At 33.2% G+C, this 16967-nt stretch overlaps 3 protein-coding genes across 4 annotated transcripts; all 3 read right to left on the bottom strand.

Annotated features, from left to right (window-relative positions):
• Positions 1-507: 507 nt before the first annotated feature.
• LOC141705335 (zinc transporter 2-like) lies at positions 508-3001 on the bottom strand. Of its 2 annotated transcripts, XM_074508346.1 has the most exons (4): positions 2854-2998; positions 2510-2758; positions 1464-1534; positions 508-1168 (listed from the first exon to the last, which is right to left on the bottom strand). In XM_074508346.1, the coding sequence occupies exons 2-4, from the start codon at positions 2736-2738 to the stop codon at positions 641-643; spliced, it is 828 nt and encodes a 275-aa protein (XP_074364447.1). In that variant the 5' UTR covers positions 2739-2758; positions 2854-2998; the 3' UTR covers positions 508-640. The 2 variants fall into 2 exon arrangements, with proteins under 2 accessions (XP_074364447.1, XP_074364441.1); XM_074508340.1 differs by having other exon boundaries at positions 2510-3001.
• A 9412-nt stretch (positions 3002-12413) lies between these two features.
• On the bottom strand, positions 12414-14358 carry LOC141706615 (alpha-1,6-mannosyl-glycoprotein 2-beta-N-acetylglucosaminyltransferase). Its single transcript, XM_074509388.1, has one exon. The coding sequence runs from the start codon at positions 13869-13871 to the stop codon at positions 12597-12599; it is 1275 nt and encodes a 424-aa protein (XP_074365489.1). The 5' UTR covers positions 13872-14358; the 3' UTR covers positions 12414-12596.
• Positions 14359-14586: 228 nt separating this feature from the next.
• Positions 14587-15868, bottom strand: LOC141706517 (SNF1-related protein kinase regulatory subunit beta-2-like). Its single transcript, XM_074509249.1, has 3 exons — positions 15672-15868; positions 15431-15593; positions 14587-14995 (listed from the first exon to the last, which is right to left on the bottom strand). The coding sequence occupies exons 1-3, from the start codon at positions 15866-15868 to the stop codon at positions 14678-14680; spliced, it is 678 nt and encodes a 225-aa protein (XP_074365350.1). The 3' UTR covers positions 14587-14677.
• Positions 15869-16967: the final 1099 nt, after the last annotated feature.

Genomic DNA, 16967 nt, shown 5'->3' with positions numbered 1-16967 from the left:
AATGAAATATTACAGTAGTTGTATCTTATCCAATGATGACCGCTTAACGACCCTTGTTTTAAAAGGTGTTCATTTTGTATGTTTGTGTAATGGGCTGGTTATGGGGTTTAGGGGAAATCTTCTTATTTTGCAGTTGGACTAAGGCCCATATTTCTTGTATACCTTAAGTGGGTCAAAATTAATGTTCATACGCTTTTCTTTTAAATTTGATAGTTATCCTTTTTCTCCAGAAGATGCTGTAATCTCAGTTCATCAAAAGTCCAAATTCGATTCTCGTTCATTACCGAAATACTCATTTTTACCACTCCAGTCAATTGAAGGGATGGTTCTGCAACACCAAATGATCAGCCCAATAACACCATTTCCTGGTAAATTTTGCAGTACTTTTCGTGATTTCGAATTGTGAGGATGATCATTCCAGGGCAATGCTGCATTACCACTTTCGTTGCATTAGCTGGACTACAAATTTTCTGTAGTTTAGGTAGCTTCTTATAGGCATATCGAAAATTGAAATTTTATATAAATGCCTCCAGGTTTAAGAGATTGAACAGGTAAAAGACTTGTGCAGCTACAAAACTTTGATATCTTAGTAATGGTTTTTTCATCGAACTATGAAACAAAAACTCGTATTTACAATGTGTTAAGACTCCCAGATCATAATAATCGCGATCACAGCAACACCGACAAGCACAGCTAAGAACTTATGTAGTGGTGTGTCAACTGATACCTTACTTTGTGGAGAGTACCCTTTGGAGACTAGATGATTAACTGAGACATAAAGAAAAACACCGCTTGAAATCCCTATAAATATCCCGTAAATCCAGTCTGCTACAGCCCCTTGCACCGTAGAATCTATCACAATTCCTATGGCTACACCAATGGGAGTAGAGATGGCAAAAACAAATGAATAGGCTGCACATGACACGAGTGGATGATCAGGAAGTGTTCGTAGTAGTGCTATTCCCATTGCTATGGCAGCGAAGATCTTGTGCAGGCTAACCACCCAAAGAGCTCGCCATGCTTTACTGCTGGTACCTGCAATGCCAATAGTGATTCCTTCGTAAACAGAATGGAAGGACAGCATCACGATTAACAGGATGCTGTCCCCGAAGGAACTGGTGCTGAAAAATGTTGGATCCACATAATGATCAAGTTCATAATCAACAACCTGTATGAGTGAGAACCAAAAAAAGAAGCTTAAATCTTTTTTTACGACATCTGATTTGGTCTGGTATGATGAATAACAAGCTTTCTTGAAATAAACCAGTCCAGATATCATCACTTCCACCAAATTATTACTAATGCTATCCATTTTATGTGTTTTTTTAGTTCATCAATAACAAAATAAGGTAGCTTAACCTTTAACAATATAGAACTTGACTCTGTAGTATGTACATTCCAAGAATGTTGACACAGATCATGAAACAAGTATGCAGGTACATAAGAAATTGCTGTTTTGGTACCTGAATGAGTGATCGCGAGGTCCCAGTGCTACTGCTAGCAATGTTTGTGGTAGTTTTTCTTTGCTGCGCAGCTGCAAACAAGGAACAATAGAAGAAAATGATTACCTGGTAAGCATCAGGTCCTAATTTCCCTTTTTTATAGACTTGTACTGCTGTACATTATGAAAATACGATATAATGTTAAAACGACACCCAGAAGATTATAAATTCCGTCTGCACATATATGTTAGGATGTCTTATGTGCAATTGTGACACTCGAGTACCCTGGTTCTTAATACAAAGGGTCTGCTGCTGTGATGAGTTCACTCCCGAGGGAATTAAGCGTAGGAATGTGCAATTAGGCTAACTTCATTAGTATACTGTATCCACAAGTAAGCCCAAAACTTGCTTGCTTGATTGTTAGAGTGCTTAAACACAAGTATCAGAGAATCATGTATTTCCCTGGAACTGGCAAACCACCGTTCGCCCCTAAGAACCCTATATCAGACGCTACTAAGCGTACATAAATATATTATGCAGTATATTGTTTCAATGACAGATAGTTTACATGACTTTATGAGTAAATAACGCTTAATGACAATTTTTAGCTTAATGTTCACATAAATACGCGCTTTACAGAAAGCCTTTATGTTTAAGAATGCACATTTCAAACCTTTAGGCTTTAAGTTCAATCATTTGAATAATCGGAATCCTAAATGTCTATAACTTTAAGAGCAATACTTAAGGTTCTCTTGAATTGGACTAAAAGCCTTGGAAAAAATCCTTTGTTTTGTAAAAAGTTACATGGGATTATAGTCTGGAAATTAGAAAGAATCAATATTGACTTGTCCCAGTAACATCCAAAACTAAATTTCGATACCAATTAGTTACTAATTAAAAGTTGCAGTGAAGGTACTACCCGAAAAAAATTCGACTTAAGCTACTTCAGTTTCGAACTATATAGCCTAATCTAGCAAACAGAATGCAATTCAATACACATAATGCGCACATACACAAGCACATAAATTCAGCAAAACTGAATCTCAAGAACAGCATCAGTAACTTACCAGCCTCCCTACTTTTCCGCTTTCTGTACACATAAACACACAAACAATCAGCCAACATTGTCAATAAGTACCCAGAAATAGCCAACATGAATGCAAAAGGATAATCTCTCGAGCTCAACTTCTCGAAACACTCATTTGAATCACCAAGAAACTGCAACAAGGCAATGCCTAAGAACACTCCTCCTGCAAACTGAGTACCTAGTAAAATAAAACCTTCATTCCATTTCATAAGATAAGGAGAAGTCCCTGCTATAAAAGTAAGATTGAAAACAATAATCAAAGACCATATTTTGATAAGTACTAGTGATTTGGATCTTAAGTCTGGTGTGGACTGGAGTAAAAACCTGGGCATTTCAAATTTTGGTGAACTGCATTTCAAGATTTAGTGGGTAAAAGTAGTAAAATAAATGATGTTTGGTAAATTTTTCAATGATTAGAGTATAATAATGTCACGAGTGAACAGAGCAATGCAGAGCTTGTCTACATTCTTGTTTTCTTCTGCATTTTAATCCATGATCTGTGAATTGAGTGCCATTCTACTATTTGATGCATTACAAATTTTCGAAAACATTGCAAAAACTTTTGCAATTTGCATCAATCGTAAATATTTTTGTAAACTCGTAATTAATACATTAAAGTTCATTAGGGGCGTAAAATATTTAGAAACACTAATAATAATTTTTTTATCACTCTCATGTACTATATACGAGTAAAACTAAAACATGTTAAATATGTTTCGCTAATATGTTTTTAACTAATAGCCACAACAAATGAGAATCAGGAGTGGCGCAGCGGTGACAACGCCACTCCGCGTCTGGACTAAGTACTTAAGGTCAGGCGATCGATTCTCAATAAAGTCACCAATGGTTGTACATAAAAAAATGGTTTTACATAAAATTAAAGAAAAAACCATTTTTTGAATAGGATACAATTTGTGAATTCGCGATAATATATATAATATTTTCCGACAAGTTTTGAACACAAATATAAAAAAATAATGCCAAGGTGAGCTCATGGTAAAAATAATGGTTTTTATTTCTATCAATCTGAAAAATGTTAGGCTACAAACCAGTGATCTGCTACAATCCCTTGCATAAGATTTGTTCCTTTGATGAGTTCATTTCTGAGGGTGATAATAAGCATATAAATTTACAAGCAAGCTAAACTTCATAGACATTAAAGCAAAGATTTGCATCTGGATATGTGGGGAACCTAACATAGTAACATATTATCAGACATTATTTTATATATTTGAATATGAAAATGGGGGAAAATTAACATATGTATTTGAAGTAGTAGCCATATCAAACGAGGATCCGGGGTGGCGCAGCGGTGACAACGCCGCTCCTAATACCTAGACCAAGTACATCAGGTCTAGCGATCGATTCTCATTAGAAAATAAATTAGTCACCAATCGTTGTACATAAATAAAAAAAAATATTTTTGATAAGATATATAATATTTTCTGACAAATTTTGATTGTAAACATAGAAAATAATGCCAAGGGGATGTCAAGGAAAAAATAAGGTTTTTATTTTTATGAGTTTGCAGAATCTGACTATAAGAAGTATGTTAGGCTACAAACTAATGATCTGCTTCAACCCCTTGCATTGCAGTTGCAGTTGCAGCATCTATCACAACCCTATGAGGCTATGACTACACCGACGGACGTACAGATGGCAAAAACAAATTAATAGGCTGCAGTTGCAGATGACATGAGTGGATGATCAGAAACCATCTGCAAGAGAGTTATTCCCATTGCTATGGCAGCAAAGGACTTGTGTAGGCTAACAACCCAAAGAGTTGGTCATGCTCAGTTGCTTGTGCCAACAATATCATATGGCTTAATAATAAGCAATAAGCATTATGCTTAATTTCCCCGACAACAATCCAGGTGCTTGCCCCTCTTAAAAAAATTTCCTGCAGGCTACAAGGGGAGCTGTATGCAGGGCTCATAAAAAGCAATATCCCTCTCTATGTTAACCTCATCATATGGCTCCAATCTTTCCTTCATTAGTTTCAAACATTCTGCACCAATCATGGCCTCAGACGCGATAGGCAGGCCAAACTTTAAGCGTTTTGCCTGGAAAGATACAATAAAATGACCTCCAACTTTGAGAAAGTATGATGCATTCACAGCCATCCTCTGAACCTGACTTTCAACAGGAATCTCAGACACCATAACATCTACATTCCCAAAAAGCTTTTGGTACTTGAATGGATTACTAGGATCCTCATTAATATGTCTAACGTTAACGTTTAATAGCCATGTCAGACAATTCCGTGCAAGAAGAAGGTGTAACGGTATAGACCTTCCCAGAAGTGCCAACAATATCAGACACATGAGAGACAGTTGCAAAAGAATCAGCTCCTAGATATAAAACCTTAACACCAGGTTTAATCGAAAAGTAGTTAAACCCTGCGTGAATGACAGCTGCCAACTTAGATCTCGAAGGATCCCAAACCCTGCATTCAACCTCAGTTCCATCTTCATTCTGTTTGGAACATAACAAAACAGAAGAGATGATTAATACATTCCAATATATTTCTTATCTATATGATTTAATACATTTTATCAATATGTAATACTAAATTACTCTTTATCAACTACTAAATCTTAATATTAATATTATGTGGAACTGAATCGTGTACTAAAATTTTTATAGTTAATTTTTTATAGTGATCATACGTTAATATTATGTATGACTTTGGTTACTCAAATGATATTCTATTAAGTTCGATAATCAAACTGATATATACGACCCCATAAATTTCGGTTTTGTTACCTAAATGCGCTCTTGAGAGATTGTAGTGCTACTTCTGGCAATTTTTGTGCTAGTTTTTTTAACAAGGAACGGTACAAGAAACTGATTACCTGGTTATCATCAGGTCCTAATATTCATTATCTTATAGACTTGTACATCAGCAAAATCTCTGTTTCTCTGATGAGTTCATTACTGAGGGAAATAAGCAGGAGTGGCGCAGTGGTGGAAAACCGCTTCTTATAAGTGGCTCATTAAGTAATTAGTCACTCTAAAATCTTAAAGTGGTAGAGAAAGATCCCGGCATGATCTTATACTCTTCAACATGGCTTAGGTCTAGTGATCGAATCTCATACAGTATCATTAAATGTAATGTTGTGTTGGATGAATTAATTCCTTTTTAGTTAAATTTAGCAGGTTTCAAATCTGTGAATCCCATGATGAAGTGCTAAATTTACTTTCACTTATTAAACTGTCAGGGCCGAACCGATTTGGAAGCTTCACTGCTTTTCCTCGTAGACTCACTTAGGTCCCTCCGTATTGTTTGCCTCCCCTGCTGTTATAACGGAAACAAGAAAGATTATAATAAACGTAAAGAAAGAACACAAATAGGCAGAAGAGAAAAGTTTTATTGATGTTGAGGATATTCTAACACCTGCTACTCCTAGCACTGAATTTATCGCGACAGTCGTGTTATCAAGCATCATGTTCATGTTCAGTTCTAAGATCATCAATCTGCAGATTTCCGTGAAAATATTCATGTAAAACAGTAAAAGTAAAAAGACAGTGTTGTTTTTATCAATTTATTAAGCCAATACTAAGAAATGTGTTCAGAAACAAATGCCAATGTTTTCACTAAAGTTGAGGAAGCAAAAATAGGAATAACAGAAATGGATCAGGGTGGTGAATGTGTAACATCTGCAGCAGACTACGACGAAAAAGAAGTCGTCAATAATCTTGTCGACGAACAACAAGGCCTCTTGTCGACGAACAACAAGGCCACAAAGAAGGAGAGAAAGAACAAGAAACTGCAGTTTGGACTATGGAGTAGTAGAGAGGAACTAGACAAAAAATGTGATTGATTACACAAGTATGACACATAAGCATTCGTGAAAAAACGTTAGGACATTTTTGGAGTCTCTAGCATTTTCCGTTGCTTTATTTCAAGCAGTTTGATCAGTATGTGTAAAGAAATTTAACGCTTACTAAATACCACTAAACCTTTCCTAACAACATTTTAAAAAGTTGTTAAAACAATTTTTCTAAAATTTGGTATAACAACCCTAGTTTGATTTTAGCTGTAGGGATCAATTATTTTTTCAGGTGTGAACTCAGTTTGCCTAAATTAAATTTCATCCATTAATTGGAAGCCTCACTGCATTTGCTGGTAAACTCACTCAGGTCTCCTCCTCACCCCACACTTTAAAAGTCAGTCAACTCCTGAAGGGACCATTTTCTTATTTAGAATCTTTTCTTGATTTTTCAGATTTTTTTTGTCAATCTAAAACATTTTGTTAGCTTCCTCTGAAACATTATTTATGCAAGTAACATAAATAATGTGCCCGTTTGAGAAATTTTAAAATAAGTAACTTATAACTTAAAATGCATAAGTTACTTATAAGTGATAAATAGATAAACAGTTATAAGTTATATAAGTGTTTGGATAGTTTATTTATAAGTCAAAATATTTTTTTACTTAAATGAATTATAATAAATAATTATTAAATACAATTATCTAAATTTGTGAATTTTAAATTCAAATAATATTTATAAACATACATTTAAAACTAAAATTAATAAAAAATCGAAATAAGTTGGGAAAATGTACGTCGTTACTAAAACACAACTTATTAACTTATAAGTTATAAATCCAACTTATAATTTGGATCGACAAACACTCGTCGATAAGTACTTACTAGCTTATAAGCCAATAAACTACTTATTATGAAAATCAGGTTGTGCAGCTATCAGCTCCCTATATTTAGTTGTTTCTTCAGCTACATAGGCTGAACAAATATATTTAGTAGTAGTCATCGATATTCGTAGTTGGCTTAAAAAAATAAAATAATAGTGTTACAATCATATTCAAGAAAAAATAAGTTTTTCAATAGAATACAAGCTGTGAATCCCCATGGCAGGATATATGATATTTTCAGACAGGTGTTGAAGTTAAATATAGAAATTTATGCCATTGTGGGTTCAAGTGTCTGATAAACTTGTCAAGGACACTAATCAAGATCCTATATAAGTGACTACTGTCATTTTACAAAAGGCATTCCCCATCTCTATTCTTCATCTTCTCTTATAACAATAACTATCCGTGAAAAAGCCGAGTTCTGTCAGAGCCGAGTTTTGTTAGAGCCGAGCCGAGACAGGAAAATGGATCAACACAAGAAGCAAAACAACCCAATATTCAGCCAAATCAATTCTTCAAACAAGGCACTTCAAATCCTGGTCTCACTATCTGTTTTAGCTATCATAGCTTCTCAATACTCTTCACTTCTTTCTTATTTATCTTCCATCAAACTATTGAGCTACTGCACTACTGACAGACATTGCATTTTCCTTATCTGCAATGGACTAATGCTTCTTGTCATCAAAACCTCCGGTCTGTTTGCCTCTCCTACTCCTCCTGGCACTGAATTTTATCGCGATAGTCATGTTATCAGGCATTATCATTTAAGGCATCATCATGTTCCGCTCTCACATCATCAATCTGCAGATTTCCGCGAGAATGTCCTTGTTAAAAACACTGTCGGTTTTGATCAATTTACGGAATCTGATACTAAGAAAAATGTTAGGCTACAAAGTGATGATATGCCTGAAGCAGAGGCGGGGATAAATATCAAAGTTGTCACTAAAGCTGAAGCTGAGCAAGCAAAAGTAGAAATAAAGGAAATGGATCAGGGTGGTGAATGTGTGACATCTGCAGCAGACTACGTCGAGAAAGAAGCCATCAATGATCTTGATCTTGTTGACAAACAACAAGTACACGAAGAAGAAGAGGAAGAACATGAAATTATGTTATGGAGTACAGAAGAACTGAACAAGAAATGTGATGATTTCATAAGAAAAATGAAGTATGGCTTAAAAAATGAGGCCCCTCTTGTCATGGTTTAGTACTAATGAACTTCTTCTTCCTAGACTAGTCTCTTTAGATATAAATATATAATCCCCTTGTTAGCATTGTAAACTTTAACCCTCTCTGCTAGTACTTTTCTCCATTCCATTTTTCTTATGTTGGAGTACAAAGCTTCATGCTTTTAGGGAATTCAGCTTCACTGATAATTTTTGGCTGAATGTAATCCTCTGTAAAGTTACTGCAAGTGAATCAAACTGATTTGAGCATCCTACATAGTTAGCACTTAGCATCAATTTTCTAGATTAATCAGTGTTGAAATGTAAATTCATTTTTTTCTTCTAGATTCATCAGTGTTGTGTTGGGTGGTGTCAATTGTCAACCAAGGCTCTGTTTGAGATTGATGTTAAAAATTGCTATACTGTTAGAAAAAGTGCTGCCGGAAAAAGTGCTGTTGTAAAAATCAGATGACTGTTTGGTAATTTTTTTGATTCGTATATGTTTTGATGCAAAAAATTAAAAATAATGATGATTTTGGTAAGGTTTGATGGTGAAATCAGCGTCTGCTTCCCGCAACAGCTGAAAATCAGCTTTTTCAAAAAGTATGGGGGACTTGCTTTCTCTAACAGCAGCTTTTAAGCTAAAAACACTTTTCACAAAAGCAGTTTTTAAATTTTACCAAACAGTTTTTTAACTGCTTTTCAGCGAAAAGTTGCTTTTGCAGACAGCAACAGCAATACCAAACACATCCCAAGTAATATTTCCGGGAGATAATAAATAATTCTCAATATACATTAATCTATACTATCTGTACTATAATATAATAACCGGAATGAGTTATAATTTGGTATGTTTTTTTATGGTTGATTTGGTTATCCCCATTTATGACCGTCGGATATTTTTAATCAAGAGATTAGGACCGTTAGATTCAAATACTAAAAGAATATACACTAAGCTCACATGTTATATACACTACTAAAACTCTCAGGTTCGAATCCCACAAACAACAAATATTTATATTATTATTTATAAATATACTAATAAGGTAATGATCCAATTTTTTTTTATTATAATGTTAAATAATATAAAAGTATTAATGAAGACCCGTAACTCGCACATGTTATAAAGGTAGTTTCATTAATACGGGAACTTTTAAAATATGTTCGAAAACATATTTGTGCGGGATTAGTCCAAAGCACTCAACATCTTAATATTTCGGAGTTTAGGCATGCTTAGGAAGTCCAATGATAAGTTTGTGAGTTTAGGCATGCTTATATATGTGACAATGATAAGTTTGTTGTTAGACTCATTCCCACCATGAAAAAGAAGGTAGCAGCCTAGCAATGCATTGCCAGGAAGCCTCCTTCTTGACTGACCTCACTGGTCTTCCATAAGATTCCAAATTGATAAGTCTTGTAAATTTTCTACCCTCAATAAAGAAAACTTGTCGATCTGTTCACACAAGAAGACCAGGAACGGTTCCAAAACATATCCCAAAATGACACATGGTGTAATATTATTGGTAGAATTAAAAAAAAATGACAAAAATAACTAATTTTTGAAAAATTTTAACCAAAATAGCAATTTTGAAAAAAGTGGTCAATTTTAACCGATTGAATACTCCACTGTCAGTTGGATATTTGGGTATCCCAATTTGTATAAGATACTCCACTGGTATTTAGGTATTTCATATATGGGATACTCCACTGACTGACGGTTGGGTATCTCATATGAAGTGAATACTCTTGGGTATCCCATTGGCTAAAGTTGGTAAATTTTTCAGAAATTGGTCATTTTTGTTAATTTTATGTAAAAATAGGCTAAATTTGTCCTTCAGCCTACTATATATGCACGTGAGATCCATATCATTAATGACATAATAATCAATAATATACTGTCAACTAAGTATTTTGAAATCATTTTTGGAACAGTTTTTGTAAATATAGCATTTCTCATTACATCTGTACTATTATATTAAAGACGAAACATTAAAAATTTGATTGTGGGTACTTGATCACTTTATCTAGAGCCGTAAGATCAAATTGATAAGAACTATTAGATATAATTTTAAAAATTATTATTTAAATGATATAACATCAAATCCTACCAGCAATATATTATTAAAAATTATAATTTACGATATACAATGATAAAAACGATTGTGCATCACACGGGTTATATACTACTAATAATATAATAATTAAGAATTCACATAACACGAGAGATTACACAAGATTTAATCACCTGTGTTTCGTTTTATATGTGATTTACGTGTCCTACAAAATATGATTATTATATGGAAATAAGTAAGTCGCGGATATGGTGCTAATGCAAATCTTGTCATCGTAAAAGTTAAAAAGTATGCAACTAAAAGTTAATATGGACCCCACATGCATTTATATGCGGTTACGAACTAAAATCAGTCACGTGTCAATCACGTCATTTGATAAAAAAATTAGGGAAAATATTTGGGGCACTTATCACTACTCTTCGAAAATACAGAACACCAAATAATTTTAAGTACATGTCTTCAGGAATCTGATTAAGACTCGGACATTAATTTTTCATGGATTTGCTCTGGCAATCATAAAAAACAAGCGTTTTAAGGTATAATACAACGATTATCTCTATGATAAGACTTGTTGCGACAATCATATCCAACTGATGATTTTGAAGAAAGTACAACATGGTAATGATACATCGGCTATGTTTTTAAAAAAATGTAATTTTTTTTTATCAGTAAATGTTCCATAAATCAATTTTTGATATTTATAAATATCATATTAAACTTAATATCTTTTGTACTTTGTTCCATGTCATTCTTTCCCCTCCTCGGATTTTGTGTTTTTTTTCAAAAAAACCCAGTTAATTCCTACGTTACTCAGACTATTCATTTTACCTTTAAGTATCCGTGTCGGACACTCAACACATGTCCTACACTTGGAATTGGACACTTATGTTAGGTCAAAAACATGTATACTTTTTATAAAAAATCCGAAACCGATACTTGGACACGTGTCCATGCCAGACAATTATAGCCGAGTCCGAGTAACAGAGGTTAATTCTATTACTCAATTTCTTCTTGCCAGTTGCCCCACAAAACATTGCTTTTAATTTAGTGGACAAAACAGCATCATGTTAGTTTGGATAAACAAAGTAAACCAGGACAGAAGATAGTTGGGATTGGATTCTGCATCACTTAGTTCCAATATATGTAAATCTTTATAGCCAGCAGCCTCAGCACATCCAAAAAGAAAATCACTGGGATGATCACTTGATCCCTTCTATCAAAAAAAATTTGCAGGCACAATCCTAAAGATTTGGCTTAGTGGATCACAAAAGTTCAGTAAAATGACCTGCTTCCACATATGACAATCATACAAAGATTAACAACCAATGCTTTATATTCACAAGAGAATCCTGAGTGTCATAGCTTCATTACAGATCACTTCTACTTTTTCGAGAGTGAACAAACAGAAACAGAAACATATGGCAAGAGTTTAGTATTAGTACTTTATAGGAACATTTGCATCCTTTCCTTACACAATGATGTATCTGGCTCTAAAAGGTTGAATCTTCTTCATTAAGATATGATACCTTATTGCCATTTTCCATCCATTAAATTGAATGAGTTCTGTTTAACCCTACTATATTTACTGTTAATCCATAAATAACTTGATTTCTTAAAGAATGAAACCAATAGGCCAAGGATTCTCTAATAATCTAGTGGCAAACCTCCTCCCCTCCCACTGGTGGCCAAAGGTGTTGGATTAATAGATTCAAATCCCCTCCCACCTCGGGGCCAAATGTCATAGCCCATAGGCTAGGATACCCCCCCCCCCTCTTCCCTCGAAACATACTTAGATACCTAGTACACTGAAAATTAAGTAGAATGCTAAAAAACAGAGAAGGATAGTTCCGACAGGCATTGTAGATAATATATGCAAAAACCTGGCTCTATCGTCGGAATAAAATACCTTAAAATCCCAGGGGTGGAATAAATTTTGCATCCTATTGTGGTTATGAATTATGTGTAGCTACTCAAAGTAAGGAACACACCAACTCATTGTTAACAATTTGATAACAAATTAATCTTTCAAGAGCTAGACAATCGTTTATAAGTACACATATCAATGCTGGTTAAAAATATGAGATAAAACAAAAATATTACACGTGTAATAGTTGCTTCTAATACTAGTAATCTGTGTCATTTGAAACTAAGAGAACAAAAAATGCTGCCAACCTTTCACAAGTGTGTGCCTCCGACATGATACATGTTTGCAAATTCCAAGCACAGCTGATGATCTCTCTCATCTCCCCAGCCTCCCCAACCTTTGAACCCAGCTTTATATCCAGACTGGTGTGTATATACATGTACTCCCCAGTTCGACTTTAGGTTGACAGTCTTATCAACCTCTTCTACATCAATATTAATAGTACCATCATCAACACAAGCATCCCTCTCTCCTTGACCTTGATGTAAACCACATTTTCCAAAGTGAACTGCACTAGTACGAGGCCCTCGTAGTGTATAAACAGGGCCACCGAATGAAGGATACACTGTCGCCCACATGGTTATATCCCAATTATACTCATCAAAGTAACAGAATTCTCTTGTTTTTCTGTGTATTTTCCTCCATACAGTCCGATTAAAGGCATAACCCACATTTCCCATTCTCTCTGCAATCAAAGTCTCCCACCCCTCTCCCCTTGACTTCACATCACAGGGTGCTAAGTTCGTGGCATAGCAATCAGGGCATTTTTTAGGCTTCATATCGACAAGAAACTGCAGGTTACGATATGCATTAGGAAATATAAAGTGATCCTCTTCTATAAAAAGAATATCACCAGAGTGCTGACGAGTTTCCTTTAAGCCATCCCACACAGTATTCATCATCCACCACCAATGATGCTTCAGAGACACAATCTTCGGTGACCGATGGTTTCCATACTGATCAGGATTCCCTTCACAATGAACTTTATCAGGGTCATCTTTATTCTTACAATCTTTCAAAGAAACACCAGGAAAGCTATCCGGAAAAACATGTGGCGAATAAGGCGCAAAAATTTGTTTCACTTGACAAAACTTAATACCTTCCACAATCTTATTCATTTCTTCAAAATACCCATCGTGACTAACAATAAGCAAAGTTTCACTAATCCCCACAACCTTCGAAAGACTATCAACAACTAATCGAAGATACTGAGGTCGATTATGAACATAAAGAACAATCACTATCCGCTTCTTCGCTAAAGTTGGATACAGATCTAAATTTCTTGGAGGCAACTCATTCCTACTCTGCAACAAAACCGAAAGCTCATTCTGTTTCGGTAAATTAATCCTCCCACTAAATTTCACCTCATTAACATCATCAATTTCAACAGTATCTTCATTATTAACAACTGGACTTGTTCTAGGTAAAAACAGCAAGAAATAAACCCCTATCAAAGTTATAGCAACTACCGGAAGAAATTTCCGTAAATCGCCATCTCTAATCCTACCTCTCTTATACAAAACCATAATTCAACACTTTAACTCAACACAACACAACAAACATCAAGATTTTCTTGGAAATTTCACAAAAACAACATCAAGAACATATAAAGATCCAATACAACAACCACGATTACATACAAAATATATACACCTAAATAAACAAAATCAAACAATATAACTTCAAAACAACAAAAACCCAATTGAGTATACACAATATATATAAGTATGTATAAAGGGTTAGTACTAAAACCTCTCAAGAACCAATCTTTACTGCATCAAACTGAGAAATGATGAAAACCCCAGTTGGGTTCTTGCATTTTCCACTAAAGAATCAAGATTTACTTATCAAGATCGAAACTTTAGTCTCATTTATTGAGAATTTAGTGAGATTTATCGATGAAATAGAGAAAAGTAAAGTTAAAAATAGAAAAATCAAATCTAGTAAGCGTGCCAAAAAAATTTAGATGTACCCCAGGTCTATGTTGTTGACCTCTGACTCAACACTTTGAGTAATCCTAAATTTTGCATCATTATTGTGTGAAATATAATTTTCATTGATTTTTGAACATATTTCATTATGTTCTGTACAATAATTGTAAGATATATTTTTTGATTTATCTATTTTGTATTCGAATATAAAAAAAAAATCTGCCGATTGTGATAAAATACGAAAAAAATATTTATTAATTTCGGGACAAAAGAAATACAAATTAGTTAAGGTCTGCCTCATTAAAAAATTTATAATAATAATAACGGGGAAGTGCAATTCCCAGGTTCTAATCATGTATCTAATTTTCCTGACCATAAAATGAATTCCAGGCTTACAAATCTTACAACGACTTGTAAATAGTGACATAATTTTTGCGAAAACGTTGAGTCGAACCAAGTTCCATCGGACTAGTTGGCAGTTTAAGCATGAACAAATGGTTTAAAACACAAGGTAACGGCTTCAGATGATCATCGCTTGAGGACCACGGCTTCAGATGATCATCGCTTGAGGATGGAGGGTTGTTTAAAGGTGTAATCTTCAAGAATGGAGGTAATTCCGGTACCTTTTGCTTATAATCTTCTTCGCTAAAATATTCATTATTATAGCTTGGAGAAGATTCGGACTCATGCATGTTGCTTTCTTTTTCGAGAACATGCCTCTGCACGAGGATTCACAATATATGCGCAAAAATCAATATGAAAACTTCAAATAGGAAAGAAACATATAACAAATTGAGATAAAAATAATGGAAAACGAACTATCATACTTGCAAGTATTTTATTCAACTATTAAAATTTACTCTATTTCACATTAATAGATGATTTGATAATATAATTCAAAGGATCATTAAATTTCAATTTCAATTGTTGGTTAATTAGTTTTAATTGTCATTTAATAAATTAGAATGTACTTATGACATCATCTATGATTGCTTAAGCTTGAAGTTGTGCTTGTGACCCCAAATTTTTTACCTCACTAACTAGGCTAGTTTTAGCATACTTATATAAACATTATAAATCAGTAAAGAAAACAATTTAGATTTATTAATAAACATAGATGTAGTTGAAAAAAGCAACAATGGCGTTCAAGTTACCTGTAAGTCCAAAATATTACAAAGATTTCCCTCATCATCTCTCTCTTGAGGCAAGTCAAGAGCACACATAATTTGTCCATCAATAATAAATCGGTAGAAGTAAACCCCTATGGGAAGTACCTTCATTATCATCATGTCTTCCTTTGATCTCTGCAAGTATTCTCTGATAAACAAAATTATAAAATTAGTCACACATATAAAAATATAAGATTATCAATTTATATCAAAATACAAACAACACTTTTTTTTCCAATTATCCCAGGATCCCTCAATACCAACTTCATGACCATTATATAGCCATATAATTATTGTGGATACAGTATACTCCACTATGGGGTCAAAATCACTATGTGCATGCTCCATATATTCCTTGTCTTCTTCATCACTTGTCAATACAGGTGATACAACTTTATCTCTTTTGAACAAGCCTTTATTCATGACTTGGAAATAATAATCAAAAATAATAAAAATCTTTAAGTCAATATTATATAATACATACCCCTAGTGATGAAATATATAATACAATCTATAGACCAACAAAAAGGAAAGTAACATCAAAATTCTATCTTTAAAAGTGCAGGTAGTATAATTCCAGCAACTCTGCATATAATAAGAAATCTTTATTTTGGTTTTTTATTCTTGTTCTTTTTTATAGTTTATTTCTATCTTTATTCATTAACTAATGAAGGTAATTTCCAACAGCTGCTCAATTATTTTGAAAGTAGCATTTTTTTTAATATAGTAATAATTTTTCACACCCTTTTATTCTCTAATTTAAGTATATACCTCAAGATTTTCTAGATAGCAGAATCTCTGCCATATTCATGTATATCAATCTGAAAGCATAGAATGCTATTTTTTAGAAGAAATTTGATTTGCAACTTTAAGGACTAACTAGTTTTTTACCCCTGTAATTTATAAATAATTTTATAATTTTTATTTTTCTTTTAATAAATGCCATATTTGTTAACTTAGTCTTATAATTTGATCTTATTTAGTTTTAATGGTAATATATTTTTAAACATGTCAAGTAATATATAATATATTTTCAAGTTTTTTTATATTTCTTAACTTATTTATAACTCTGTTTTTGTAAAATATTAATTTCAATAAATCTAAATATCTACTTTTTGTATAATTTATATTATATTTGTTAATTTATTTTTAATTTTTTAGCATAAACATTGAAAAATAAATGTGTAAGTGAAATTTGTAACTAAAAATTTAAAGTAATCTTAAAAAAATTATGATAACATGTCTATGTGGTGATTATTATTTTACCAAAAAAATAGTGTAATAAAATTTATTTTTACATATTTGTTATTAGTATTTTCTCTTATTTATATCTTTCTAAATTATATTGTATAAAATACATTTTTAAACATGTCAAGTAATCCATAATATATTCTTAAGTTTTTTATATTTGTTTTGTAGTGGTTATGTTATGGTTATTATATTTTATATATAAACATGTTACATTTTTTCTTTTTCATGATAATTTGATTCTCTACATCTTAGTATTTTTTCTGGCTTTTAT

Source organism: Apium graveolens, chromosome 2 (assembly GCF_009905375.1).
Source record: "Apium graveolens cultivar Ventura chromosome 2, ASM990537v1, whole genome shotgun sequence".
NCBI classification, from domain to species: domain Eukaryota; kingdom Viridiplantae; phylum Streptophyta; class Magnoliopsida; order Apiales; family Apiaceae; genus Apium; species Apium graveolens.
This window is presented reverse-complemented; position numbering and strand designations above follow the sequence as displayed.

Bases quoted from the DNA above. Each gene is read 5' to 3' on its own strand.
- LOC141706517 (XM_074509249.1), bottom strand. From the start codon at position 15,868: ATGAATAAAGGCTTGTTCAAAAGAGATAAAGTTGTATCACCTGTATTG. The intron at 15,594-15,671 runs GTGTTGTTTGTA...TTTGTTTATCAG, and splicing joins TGGGATAATTGGAAAAAAAA to AGAATACTTGCAGAGATCAA. The intron at 14,996-15,430 runs GTAACTTGAACG...ATCCTCGTGCAG, and splicing joins GTAATATTTTGGACTTACAG to AGGCATGTTCTCGAAAAAGA.
- LOC141706615 (XM_074509388.1), bottom strand. From the start codon at position 13,871: ATGGTTTTGTATAAGAGAGGTAGGATTAGAGATGGCGATTTACGGAAA.
- LOC141705335 (XM_074508340.1), bottom strand. From the start codon at position 2,861: ATGCCCAGGTTTTTACTCCAGTCCACACCAGACTTAAGATCCAAATCA. The intron at 1,535-2,509 runs GTAAGTTACTGA...CCTTGTTTGCAG, and splicing joins GCGGAAAAGTAGGGAGGCTG to CTGCGCAGCAAAGAAAAACT. The intron at 1,169-1,463 runs GTACCAAAACAG...TCACTCATACAG, and splicing joins CCTCGCGATCACTCATTCAG to GTTGTTGATTATGAACTTGA.